Source organism: Neofelis nebulosa, chromosome 7, assembly GCF_028018385.1.
Source record: "Neofelis nebulosa isolate mNeoNeb1 chromosome 7, mNeoNeb1.pri, whole genome shotgun sequence".
Taxonomy (NCBI): Eukaryota; Metazoa; Chordata; class Mammalia; order Carnivora; family Felidae; genus Neofelis; species Neofelis nebulosa.
Window position 1 is genome coordinate 123,239,934 of NC_080788.1, and position 14,080 is coordinate 123,254,013.

Genomic DNA, 14,080 nt, shown 5'->3' on the forward strand with positions numbered 1-14,080 from the left:
ACCTTCTGCCAGCTCAAAGTCAGAGCTCAAGTTCATTCGTTTGTGCATACCTGTCTGAGTCAGTCACTACCACTGTGCTCCAGGCCCCTCTCCCCCTTACCTGGACAGCTGTAGTAGCCTCCTGACTGGTTCTATTATATCCTCTCCTGTTCTCACTGCCTCCTCACGAATGCTCTTGGTTATCTTCAGTGGAAAACAAGGCATCATCTACATATAGTACATGCTTCTGAGTTCATCTGATTCTCCTCTTTGATTCTTTGAGCTATTTTACAGCCCTATATAGGTTGTAGGCAAGAATAACGAAGTAAAACAGTTATTACATATGGAAATGCAAGTTATGTCCTGTCCTCTGAGGTTCATTTGACCTCCCAGTATAGAAGAAACCAGTTTTGCCTACATTTTTTTTTCTTAATTTTTATTTACTTTTGAGAGAGAGAGAGAGAGAGAGAGAGAGAGAGAGAGAGAGAGAAGCGCGAGCAGGGGAAGGGCAGAGAAGAGAGGGAGACACAGAATCTGAAGCAGGCTCCAGGCTCCGAGCTGCTAGCACAGGACCTGGTGCAGGGCTCGAACCCATGGACCGTGAAATCATAACCTGAGCCAAAGTCAGACACTTAACTGACTGAGCCACCCAGGTGCCCCCAGTTTTGCCTACATTTGCACATCCATTTCAATATTCTTGATCTATAAATGTTCTTGTTTTTCAGTATCTCCTTTGATTGCTTATAATATCTTTACCAGTTTCCTCATTTGGGAGTTAAAGAAAATCTTTAACTCATGTTCATTTTTATATCTGTAAGAGAATCATTCTGTTTTTTTGAAAATTATCTTTTTAAAAAACATTTTTAATGTTTATTTATTTTTGAGAAAGAGCGCAAACCGAGGAGTGGCAGAGAGAGAGGGAGACCCAGAATCCAAAGAAGACTCCAGGCTCTGAGCTGTCAGCACAGAGCCCAGTGTAGAGCCAGAACCCACGAACCATGAGACTGTGACCTGAGCTGAAGTCAGACACTTAACCAACCTAGCCACCCAGGCGCCCCAAAATTATCTTTTGAAAATCCTGTTGGATGCAGTTCATTCCTACCTTCCCAATCTTAGCTCCCTGGCAGCCACTTATCCCCTCTCTGTCACCATGGGTTACTTCTGCCTTTCTAGATTTTTGTATTAATAGAATCATATTTATGTTTTCTTTTGTGTTTGGTTTATTTGAGCATGTTAAGACTCATCCATACAGTTGTAGGTATCAGTGATTTGTTCCTCTTCATTGCTGAGCAGTATTCCATCCCATGAACATAATACTACAACGTCCTTGCCACTCACAATGACAGCATTTGGATTGTTTCTAGTTTGGGGCTGGTGTAAATCTAGCAGCTGTGAATATTCAAGTGCAAGTGTGGGCATGCTTCTCTTAGGTGGATGAAATCACTGCCCCAGTCTGCCAAATTGTTTTCTCAAATGGCTATACACTTTGTATTCCCATACCTTTGTCAACACTTGGTATTGTAATTCTTTTTAAACTCAGCCATTCTAGGGGCACCAGGGCGGCTCAGTCGGTTAAGGGCCTACTTCAGTTCAGGTCATGATCTTGCAGTCTGTGAGTTCGAGCCCCGCATCGGGCTCTGTGCTGACAGCTCAGAGCCTGGAGCCTGCTTTGGATTCTGTGTCTCGCTCTGTCTCTGCCTCTCAAAAATAATAAACATTAAAAAAAAATTTTTTTTAATTCAGCCATTGTAGTGGGTAGGTGAGTAGTGGAATCTTAGTGTAGTTTTAATTTGCATTTCCCTGACAACCAGTGATGTTGAACATTTTCCCTGTGCTTTTCTGCCCATTAGCACATCTCCTTTTGTGACAATTCTGTTCAAATCTTTGGGGCATCTGGCTGGCTAGGTTTGGAAGGCACGAGACTCTTGATCTCGGGGTTGTGAGTTTGAGCCCCATGCTGGGCATGGAGATTACTTTAAAAATATAAAATCTTAAAAAAAAGTGTTCAAATCTTTTGCCTATTTTTTATTGAATAGCCTTGCCTTATTGAGTTTTAAGGGTTTTTTTCCGGATAGAAAGCCTTTATTGGATATGTGTTATGCATGTTTTATCTCAGTCTGGAGTTTGCATTTTCCTTTTGTGGAAACTTGAAGTTTTCATTTTTTTAAGTCCATTTATTTATTTTGATAGAGAGAGAGGAGGGGCAGAGAAAGAGGGAGAGAGAGAATCCTAAGCAGGCTCCATGCTGTCAGCCCAGAGCCCGACGTGGGGCACAATCTGACGAACCATGAGATTATGACCTGAGCCGAAACCAAGAATCGGATGCTTAACCAAGCCACCCAGGCGTCCCTTGAAGTTTTCATTTGGATAAGTCCAGCTTATCAGTATTTCTGAGCCATGCTTTTTGTGTTCTAAGAAATCGTTGCCTAATCCAAAGTCACAGATTTTTCTATTTTCTCTGGGAAGTTTTATAGTTTTTATGTTCAGATCTTTGCTTTAACTGTTGCATATGTGAGGGAAGAGTTGAAGGTCATTTCCCCTAGATATTCAGTTGTTCCAGCACCATTAGTTGACTAACTGTACCTTCCGCATTGAATTCATTTGGCACTTTTGTCAAAAATCAACTAACCATATATGTGTAGGTCTATTCCTGGACTTTATTATTAAGTTTTAAATTTTAATTCCAGTATAATTAACAGTGTTGTATTAGTTTCAGGTGTTCAATATAGTGATTGAACAATTCTATACATCACTCAAAAATGTGGAAGTCTTCACAAATCCGTGTGTCATCCTTGTGCAGAGGCATGCTAATCCTCTCTGTACCGGTCCAGTTTTAGTATACGTGCTGCCGAAGTGAGCACTATTTTTGGACTCTATTTTGGACTATTTTTGGACTCTATTCAAACTGCAGTTTGAACAGTTTATTTGTTCAATATGACCATCCTAATGCCAAATGCAGTCTTGGTTACTGTAGCTCTGTAGCAAGTTTTGAAATCGGGTAGTACAAATTCTTTTTCAAAATTGTTTGGTTATTTGCATTTCTATGTGCATTTTACCAACTTGCCAATGTCTACAAAAAAAAAAAAAAAAGGACTCTAGTGGTGATCTTTTTCAGCACTTGCAACTCCACACTGGTTTTCCCCAATGCATAAGATAACCCCGCACCCTGACAGTCCAGGGCAGCAAGCCTCTGCCCCCTCTTCATCAGCACCACCTCCCCCCACCCCTGCACCCCAGTATCCTTCCCTTTGCTCACAGAGCATCAGTCACACTTTCTTTTGGATCCTTCATGCCTTAGAAATGTTTCTGTATCACCTCTGTCTAAACCATACTGGTTACCTGTTTTTATCATGCTCTTTACTTTTCCTTCACAGACTTACCAGTTTGTAAAATGATGTATGTGTCCGGATGCTTATTTGTTTGCTGCTGGTACTGGTAATGCCAGAGCCTGACATGGAAATAACACTCCATATTTATTGGTTGAATGAATAAAGGCGGAGATAGCTTTCTGAATAGTTTATTTGGGCAAAACAATATTATTTGCATGGGATGATTCTTAAGTCATTTCAAGTAGTCCCCCTTCAGTTCTTAACATGTGCTCTTGAAACTGATAACTGATACACCTGACCCAACCCATTATTTATAGCTTCACAGTCATCCAAGGTAAAAAAAAAAAAAATCATCTGGCAAAAAAAGGTAGATGGGGATAAGGGAGAAAGAGAGAAGAGTGACATTTTAACACAGTACTAGAATTTAACATTTTTTATTTACATTTCCCCCTCTCACACTTTCTCAGATTAGATAAGCATCCCAGCAATGGAGAGGGGTTATCACAGCACCTCTTGCAAAGTCCAGCTTACAGGCAAATTGGTCAATGAAAAAAAAAAAAACAAAAAAAAACAAAAAAAACAAAGGCCAACAAAACAAGATCTCAGCTCCCCATAAGCTATCTCTCTGTTCTTATTCTCTTTCCCCCTTCTCTTAATGTTTGCTATCTTTCTACAGAGAGGGATCATCAAGACTGTATGGACATGCTGGCTGAATTGACATGGTGATTTCACCAGTATCCTGTAAAGAACCATCAAGGATGCTTTTTATCACTCCAACCACTGGTTTAACATCACTGAGGGAACATGACCTAATGCTAAGGGTGAAGACAAGTTACCATCCACCCCAGTCAGGAATACGTCCCACACTCCCTTTGAAGGCCTGGGCCAAGCGACCAAGCTTTGCACAAGAAACCTGAGAATTGTCAGAAAATGCAGGCTCTGAATTGACTCAAGGGTCCTCATGCATGGAGGGATCCACTTATCCATGGAGATGGCAACAAAGCAGGACACTTAGCACATCAGGGTATTGCTCGTCTTTACTTTCCATTCAGCTTCCCCACAACCACTCCAAAGAACAGAGCTTTGGGTATTGCTTCAATAAAAACGTGTAACGGCAGTTTAAGAACCACTGCATTCTTTAGGATCGGTTTATAATAACTCATCATACCACAAAGAATCACAGTTTAAGGCCATCTATCATGTGCACTGTGTAGTAAACAAGACCTTGCCCACAGCTCCCCCATCAAGCCACCTCCAAGGGTGGACTGCCAGACCCACCAGAGAAGACTAAACAACTTCAGTAAGTATCAAGCTAACTCCTTTGGTTTCCACCTAAAAAAGACTCAGTCTATAGCGAAAGGTGCTTGGAAAACAGAAGTCACTGGAGATGACAGAAGGGGCAACATTGTCCATAAAATTAAAAGCAAAAGGATCATTGGCTGGTCGTGGTGTCTCTTCTGGATGAGAAGGCAGGAAGCCAATCTTCTCATTAGGCTATCTGGGCACACGGGAATTGGGCAGGAGCCCAAACACTACATTTCCTGTGGTCAAAGCTGAGGAGAAGATAGATACGCTTTTCTCCGTGTGGAAGGGATTTTGATTAACTGGCTTAATGGATTAAGATGCCTGCGGGGCACTGAGCTTCCGTGTTAAGCAGGTAGCAGTTTATCTTACATTCTTGGGCTAAGCAAATAGCTGCTCAACAGCCAAGAAGAATCTTTTGATTTTCCTGACTCCCCGCTTCACGACCCCTTCGGCCTATGTTGATTTTACCTGTGGGAGACGGTCAACAGTTCTGAACTTCATGAAGGCAGACAGAGGAAAAGCATTACACTCTTTCCCTTTTTCTAACCGCACAGGTTATAGGCACCAGAGATTAAAGTCCATGGTGGCTTACCTAGAACACCAGGGAAGGAAAGACACCCTGGGAATTCGGTCCCAGCCGTTCTTCACACAAGAGAGCCAGGAGACAGTCAGTTGTATTTGATCTCCTGTCGATGGTTTTGCCACATCCCGACAAATTCTTACAAAACAAGAATTGCCCAAATTCTTTTTCTTCACTGCCTAAGCTGCCCAATCTGGTATGATTGGGGCCAGAGCCTTATCAATTTGGAAAGGGGGCGAGGTGGAGGGAAAAACAGGGAGGTAGTGGTAGATAGCGTCCCCTTTTCCCCCTTCCCTAAGAAGCCAGGAAATCTCTCCACGTAAGCCATTTTCTCCTGGCTTTCACTAACAGAAATGAAGCAGAGCATATTAAACACCAGGAAGTTCAGCTAGACTGTAATAGTCATAACAAACTTAGATATAAGTTCCCTCAAGTAGGGCACAAAGAAGCTCACTATCTCCCCTGAAAGGTAAGGCTGAGTGTCCCAAGAAAAGAGTATCTGACCTAGCGATCCTCCAAACACAGCACCACCACATATGTTTTCTCTGGACTTGAAATTCTAACAATCAAGAATTGGAAGGTAGAGAAAGAAAGGCCAAATATAGGAGGGAGGGATTACAGAGAAAAATCATTGGCAGAATATTCCTTTCCTGGGCTTCTGAAAGGGCACTGAGCAAACACCTAGCCCTTAGCAGTTGTACAGGTTATTTCTGTTCACCTTGCATGACTGAATCAGGAGGAAGGATGCTGTGACCTTCTGAAGTCCTCACCCTATCATGAAAACTTAAGATAGTAACTACAGGACTAAGATGTCAAGTTCTTCAAACAAGCAAGCAGTATTTGGGGGTTCTGGAGACGATTTATTTTGTTATTTCTTAGAGCGTGCACACGAGATGGGGAGAGAGGCAGAGGGAAAGAGAAAGAATCTTGAGCAGACTTCACGCTCAGCACAGAGCCCCACGCGGGGCTCCATCCCATGATCCTGGGGCTCATGACCAGAGATGAAATCAAGAGTTGGACGCTTACCCAGGCGAGCCACCCAGGTGCCCCTAGACTAGGATGATTTTTTTTTAAGTTTGAGAGAGAGAGTATGAGGAGTGTGCACGTGAGTGGGGGAGGGACAGAGAGAGAGAGAGAGAGAGAGAGAGAGAGAATCCCAAACAGGCTCTATGTTGTCAGCTCGAGCCCAACTCAGGGCTTGAACTCACAAATCATGAGGTCATGACCTGAGCTGAAATCAAGAGTAGGACACTTAACCAACTGAGCCACCCAGGTGCTCCTAGGGTGATTTTTAAAGGGAAGAAATTTTCTAGAGCAAAGCAAAAAGCTGAAGTGCTCCAAAGACACCAGTCCTGAAAATACTCTTTGCATATTTACTTGCTGTAGAGCGTATGCCATATTCTGGGGTAAAGCTTTTAAAATAAAGGCAGGAGGAGAATCTGCCACTGCCTCTTGATCCATTCTTTGTGATTGTGATGTCTCCTAGGTATAAATTTCCTGGCTTCTGATGTGATCTGCAAAAAAAGGTCTTATAAACCTGAAATGGATAAAGACAATGCTAAATAGAAAGAGGGATGAGAAAAAGTGGTATGCTTAGCCCCATCTCTACTGATTGACTCCAATTCTCAGCTTTGGCAGTAATAGTTAGCTGCTACCTGTTTGCATCCCATCAGATTTGTGAATCAGGCTGTGTTAAACCATGCATCAAACAATACCTATGTCTACTCATTCCCAATGACTGTATTTATATATACACCTGTATTTCCCCAGATGCTTGGTTAAATAATGATACTTGTGATATGACTGGACCCTAGATTTATATTACAGTTTCCAAGAAGAGACAACCAGCGTGTGTAACATTTTGTTCTCTAGAAAGCAGATATCCTGCTTTGCCTCACAGCTTTGTCTCTTCAAAAATAAACTTGTAACTTAACTACATTTATCCTGACATAACTTTGCACCAGCAAAGTGATGTGTGTGTGTGTATATGTATCTATATCCATATATCTATATATATAGATATATATATATATATATTTAAATGCCCATACTGACATTTTAAATTGCAGTGACTTCATGCAAGCCAAAGTAAAAAGAGTAGCAGGTAAGTTCATTGCTTAAAGTTGGTGACTTTTGCAAACCCTACAACATTTGATAGTAACTACAGTGCAAACTCTGGTGCTCTAGTGGGGTTCTGTGGTGAGGAACTAGATGTAGGGGAAAGGTTAGCAATGTATTTTTACAGGACTAGTTACTTAGTTGACACAATCTCTTTACTTCCATTTACACATGCTAAATATAGTCCCTGCGTTTCTACTTGCTTCTTTCATTCACCCTTTTCTATTGTTTAAAAAAGTAAAACAAAACCTTGGAGTATTTCAAAGGCTGAAGGCTCTCAAGATGTTGAGAGTGACCAAAGGTAACGTAAGACGTGAAAACAAAACTTCCCCAACAATCATATTGCTTCTGTCTTCCCCTATGTGTATCTGCACAAACACCACAGCTGATGACAAGATACCCAGGAGAATTTGGACTGAGTATTTTTACCAGTTCAAGGAGTGATTTCAAAAACAGAGACGTGCAAAACTACTTTCACACAGTGTTCTTCCATTCTGTTCCCGATCCTTCCCCCATAATTACTTGATGGCTACTAAAAGACAAGCTGATTTTGGATATAATAAAGTCAAAAGTCCTCTTCACTTAAGCTTTGGTCAACAGAAAAAAGTAAGAGCTTTAACACGGTGGTTTTCAGATTTGTTCTTTGGTCAGGCAGTATAAAGCTCTCTGAATGAAGTCCCCTTACCTGCAAAGAGTCGAAATAGAGGATCCCAGTTTAGCAAAGAGATACAGGTGTTCAGGATTGCTCAAGAGGAGAAAAAAAAAAAAGGAAAAAAGAGAGAGACCCTAACCTCCAGATACCAGATTAGAATTGTCTTAGGACATCAAGAATAACAAAAGAGAACTAGCAGTCAGAAGAGTAATATTTAAATGGGTCAGCTTCTAAAAAGGGTAAGTTAATAACTTTAATCCTTAAAGAGGAACATGACAAATGATTTCTGAGTAGAGGATTTACCAACATTTTCCTTTATCAGTTTAAATCCTAATCTGGACCCAGACCCAGGCAGAAAAGTAAACAGTATGAATCAACCACAGATGTTCCACCGGGAGTAATCCGTTCTCTCCACACTGCCCCGGCCCTCTGACCCCTGCAGGATGGCAGGTCCCTCTGCCAAACAGCTGTAGACACAGAACACACAGCGAGGTGTGAGTCAGCTCCACCACAACAGGTCTGACCAGGGTGGGATGTGGGTACTTTTTGAACAATTTAAGTGTTTTAAATAGCAAGTGGGAGTGTTAGTTTAGAGCTTGGGGAAAAACCCAAGAAAGTGGACATAGCTCTCAGACGGTGACCATTACAAAGAAACATTTGATGGTGAAGGAAGAAATCATCTGGTGACCAGAACAAAACGGAACAAGACCAAGCCTTGGGAGGCTGCTGGCCAGAGGGAGATACATAATGAGGGGCGGTTTTAGCAATGTTAGTGTTTAGGTTTTTCTTAAACGGCTAAACTTGAGATGAAAGGAACACTTTGGTCGAATCCTTGACAGGTTAAATAAGGATTCTGAGGTTGGTGGCCTCTGAGACCTGGATGGGAAGTAAGCGGAAGGCACTTGCTCCCTGGGAAGGAGGGCCGGGTGAGTCTCTAGGCTGTAGTGCGGGGGACAGCAGGAGCTTTTGTAGGGCCAAGTCTGCAGGCGGGCGGGGAGAGGGTAACGGCCTGCGTGGTTAGCCAGGGACAGGCTAGGGTCAGCGTGATTTCACAAGGAGAAGAGTTATAAAATAAAACATTTTTAATGGACAAAAAAGGAGAGTGGGTCACCTCTTTTTTGAAAGGTGAAATGTAGCAAAGGAAGAATGTGAAGCAGTTTTTTACTATTTACAAAATGCCATTTAGAGTGAGGTGGCCACCGTCAGTAGTTGAGGAAATGTCTTTCACGTGAGATGGCCACAGAAGTATGGTTCCTGGAACTGGCTCAGAAAAGCCACACACTGTCCTGGTAGGAAGAGTTCCTCCAAGGGAGCACCAAAAAGGCTCAGTCTTCTGTTTCTTCATATGTAGTCTCGTCAAAGGGCCTGTCCAGTAGAGGTACCAACCGATGACGGGAATACTTCAGTTGCAATAGGTCCCCAACTTCATCTATCTCTTTTAAAGCCTAAAATATGTAAGAGCAGAGGTTAGTCAGAGCCAGTAGGATGCAGGCATGCCTGGTGCTTTATTTTTCTAAAAACACTCATGGCAAGATTATCCTTTATGAGACCATTCGTGTCTAGTGCATTTACTCTGATCAGACTATAGGACAGCTGTGGAAAGAGCTGCTTTTTGAGCAAGAATGTCAGGCTGGTCATGAATAATGGGTTGTGAATAGCAATTATTCAGGATAAAGGGTATAATTCATCAAAGGACATTATGCTTGGTAGAAAAAGGAATATGCACCCTGAACTTGTCAGCCTGGCTACGACTATCCTCTCTCCTTTCGTATTCCAGTACTTGTTGTTTCTATTATTAAAATATAAGAAAACCGATGAGAGGTCTGTGTTGAGATGCCTTCTACATGCAAGATGAAGAGAGCACCCAAGGTGGACTGCTGATCAGACTTAGTAAGAAAAAGAGGAAGCTGGGGCACCTGGGTGGCTCAGCCGGTTAAGCATCAGACTTAGGCTCAGGTCATGATCTCACCGTTTGTGAGTTTGAGCCCCGTGTTGGGCTCTGTGCTGACAGCTCAGAGCCTGGAGGCTGCTTTGGATTCTGTCTCTCAAAAATAAACAAACATAAAAAAAAATAAAAAAGAAAGAAAGAAAGAGAGAGAGAGAGAGAGAGAGAGAGAGAGAGAGAGAGAGAAAGAAAGAAAGAAAGAAAGAAAGAAAGAAAGAAAGAAAGAAAGAAAGAAAAAGAAAGAAAGAAAAAGGGGAAGCTGTTAGGAGACTCTGGGTAGGTAACGGACAAGGTGTAAGTGAGGGAGCAAGAACAGACAGAACCAGGATTTAAACTCAGGTATGAGTCTGAATCCAAAATCCTAATCTTGAGAGATCATCTTGTCTTCCCATCAAAACTAATTAGCTCAGTATAACTTTCTTTCTTGTAAAACTTGCTCTTTTGTTTTTCAAAGAAATTCAAATGCTAAGATAAGTTATGAAATGAAAAGTCTCTCCCTGCCACCCCGCCCTTTTTTTTTTTTTTTTTTTTTTGAGAGTGCATGTGTGAGCGGGGGAGGGGCAGAGAGGAGAGAAAATCCCCAGCAGGCTTTGCACTGTCAGCGCAGAGCCCGATGCGGGGCTCAATCTCACAACAGTGAGATCATGACCTGAGCCAAAATCAAAAGTTGGATGATTAACGGGCTGAGCCACCTAGGCACCCCAAAAAAATCTCTTCCTGATTGCTACACCAGTCCTATCTGGTAGAGGTAATTGTTATTTTTTTATATGTGTATGTTTTTTAAAAAATGAACTCTCGGTTGAAGTATAGCATGTATACAGCAAAGTGCACGAGTCACAGTCAGTTCACAGACTTAATCTTTCCAAAAAGCAGCCCAGAGAGTCAGAATAGAGGATCCAATATAAGAAAGCGATATGTGTTCACAATTTCTCAGAAAAAATCTAACAGAAGGACAGAGAAACTCTAAGCCCAGATACTTCCCAAAGAAATCCAAAGACAGCAAAAATTTGTAATCCTAGGTTCTAAGGCTTTTTACTAAGAGTGCCTCACGCAGGTCACAGAACACAGTTTGCATGGCAGCTCTCCGGCCCTATTATTCATTCCCCAAGCGCCTGTGGATGTTACCCTGTGGATCCAGTAACAAACCTGGGGCGAAGGGCCCCAGCTTCGGAGACAGGGCTCTGTCTAGGACACCCTAATTAGACTAAGAAATGGAAAAGGCGGGCAGTAGTAGCCGAGGGTGACTCTCTAAATTTCCATCACGTCATACAAATCTTCTGTTCACTCTTACAGTTATAATTTCATATGAAAATGTATACGTTCTACTTCATAAAAGGGAATCAATTGATTATTAGTAAAAGACACATTTGCCTGTTCTTAAATTTAACTTTTAAAACTCAGTGTTTGTAGGGGCGCCTGGGTGGCGCAGTCGGTTAAGCGTCCGACTTCAGCCAGGTCACGATCTCGCGGTCCGTGAGTTCGAGCCCCGCGTCAGGCTCTGGGCTGATGGCTCAGAGCCTGGAGCCTGTTTCCGATTCTGTGTCTCCCTCTCTCTCTGGCCCTCCCCCGTTCATGCTCTGTCTCTCTCTGTCCCAAAAATAAAAATAAAAAACGTTGAAAAAAAAAAAAATTTAAAAAAAATAAAAAATAAAAAAATAAAACTCAGTGTTTGTAGAGAGAAAAAAAACCCACCGGTAAATAGTATTCCTTAATTTATGTAGAAGAAAAAAAATTTTCACTGCAAATGTGGAAAATATAGAAAGCAAATTAAGAGCTGCACTTCAGAATGCTATCAGAACAGTGGTATCTTCAAGAAAATGTTTAACCGAAAGTTCCATATGTAAATAAATTAAGAGTGACTTCAGCTGGAAGAACCCATTAACCATTTATCCCCCTGACCTCTGATACAGGATTTATTAATTTAAAACAACACATGACTTATGGAAGATCACAAAGGAAAGGACATTTATGACCTCTGACTTCAGAAAGACCCGATTTTTTTTATTGATGTAAAAAAGAAAATGAATAGACAGAAAAAAAAAACCCACAGTATCCCAAAGGGATCTAGATTACATGATTTCCTCTGATCCCACACCAAATATTTCAGATAAATTGGTTTTATTTATTTATTTATTTATTTATTTATTAAAGATAAAATTGTAACTAGAAACTGTTAGTTTGCCATTATATAGGTTACCTGGTTAGATTAGAAATAAGAAACTGCTACAAGTTCCACCATCTGTTAAATAATCTACACTCAACCTCTGGACAGGGTGAGATGGGTTCTTAGGAAAAAAAGATGAGTAAATCAGAATTGAGTTTGGTCCTTGAATAAGAGAATATTCTAGGACAGCTGTACCCCAGAGATGATCGATAACCTTGCCCTTCTCATTTTTAAAAGTAACAGTTTTATTGAGATACAATTCATATGCCATAAGTCACCTTTTATTTTTAATTGATTAATCCTTATTTTTGAGACAGCAAGAGAGTGTGCGAGTGGGGGAGGGGCAGGGAGACAGGGAGAGAGGGAGGGAGATTTGGCAGGGGGGGTGGGGGTTCGGGGGTGGAAGAATCTTAAGCAGGCTCCACGCTCAGCATGGAGCCCAAAGCAGGGCTTGATTCCATGACCCTGGAATCATGACCTGAGCTGAAATCAAGAGCTCAACCTACTGAGTCATGGAGGCACCCCAAATTGTAAAGTGTACAATTCAGTGTTTCTTAGTATATTCACAGAGGTGTACAACTTTCATCACCATGTAATCTTAAAGCATTATCACCTCAAAAAAGAAACCCCACACTCTCATCCTCATCCCTGCCTCCTCCCAGGCCCTGAAAACCACTAATCTATTTTCTGACCCTATGGATTTGCCTGTTCTGTACATTTCATATAATGTGGTCTTTTGTGCCTGGCTTCTTTTACTTGGCATAATGTTTTCAAGGTTAATCCATGTTGTAGGGGCCAACTTCATTCTTTTGCATATAGTTATTCAGTTGTCCAGTACCACTTGCTGAAGAGAACATTCTTTCCCCATTAACTAGTCTGAGCTCTCCTGTGGAAAAATCAATTGGCCGTAGGTGCATGGGTGTACTTATGGACTCTCACCACCATTGGTCTATATGTATATCCTTAAGCTAGCACCCTACTGATTTAATTACTTTGTAGTAAGTTTCAAAACTGGGGAGTTTGACTCCTCCAACTTAGATTTTCCATTTCCATACTCTTTTGGCTATCGGGGGCCCCTTACGGTTCCTTATGAACTTGAGGATCAGCTTTTCCATTTCTGCTAAAAAAAAAAAGCCACTAGAATTTTGACAGGGACTGCTTTAGATCTACACATTTTAGAGTTTTCAGTATACAAGTTTTTCATATCATTGGTTGAATTTATTCCTGGGTATTTTATTGTTTTGAATGCTAGCATAAATGAAATTTTCTTAATTTCCTTTTTGTTTCTTCACTGCTGGTATAGGGAAACGTCCTAACTTTGTGCTGATTGTTTACTCTGCAACTCTGCTAGCTATGTTTATTAGCTCTAGAGGTTGGTTTTGGTTTTTCTGTGTGTGAATTTTATGGCATTTCTATGTAATCATGTCACACGACTCATTACACACAAAATGCATTTGTACCTCATAAGGCTCATGCTTACCTCCATAAAATATCCTAGGACAAAACAACTTCAAGAAACCTTTGGTTTCAAAAAATGCACTTTATGCTTCAAGAAAAACTAAACGGGGGGCGCCTGGGTGGCGCAGTCGGTTAAGCGTCCGACTTCAGCCAGGTCACGATCTCGCGGTCTGTGAGTTCGAGCCCCGCGTCAGGCTCTGGGCTGATGGCTCGGAGCCTGGAGCCTGTTTCCGATTCTGTGTCTCCCTCTCTCTCTGCCCCTCCCCCGTTCATGCTCTGTCTCTCTCTGTCCCAAAAGTAAATTAAAAAAAAAAAAGTTGAAAAAAAAAAAATTTAAAAAAAAAAAAAAAAAAGAAAAACTAAACGGGAGGCAAAATCAAACAATTCCTTAAGTGGATCTTACAGATAGGGTGAGAATTCTCAACTGGCAAACATATTTATTGGCAACATAAATCTACTTCAATATCTTGGCTACATCTAAATTCTTTCATGAATGTGTATAGACTTTGGGAGTCAAAGCCGTTGTTAGAAGACAGTGTATTGCTGTAGC

The 14,080-nt window shown here is 41.5% G+C and overlaps 1 protein-coding gene and 1 non-coding gene across 2 annotated transcripts in view; both read right to left on the reverse strand.

Moving 5' to 3' along the window:
* Positions 1-2,734: 2,734 nt before the first annotated feature.
* Positions 2,735-2,840, reverse strand: LOC131518340 (U6 spliceosomal RNA). Its single transcript, XR_009265031.1, has one exon. It is a non-coding gene; the product is annotated as a U6 spliceosomal RNA (small nuclear RNA).
* A 640-nt stretch (positions 2,841-3,480) lies between these two features.
* SPTLC2 (serine palmitoyltransferase long chain base subunit 2) overlaps positions 3,481-14,080 on the reverse strand; it is a 109,097-nt gene continuing 98,497 nt past the window's right edge. The window contains exon 12 of the mRNA XM_058739838.1: positions 3,481-9,408. Coding sequence (XP_058595821.1) covers positions 9,289-9,408 — 120 coding nt within the window. The 3' untranslated portion in view covers positions 3,481-9,288. The remainder of the gene's footprint in view (positions 9,409-14,080) is intronic.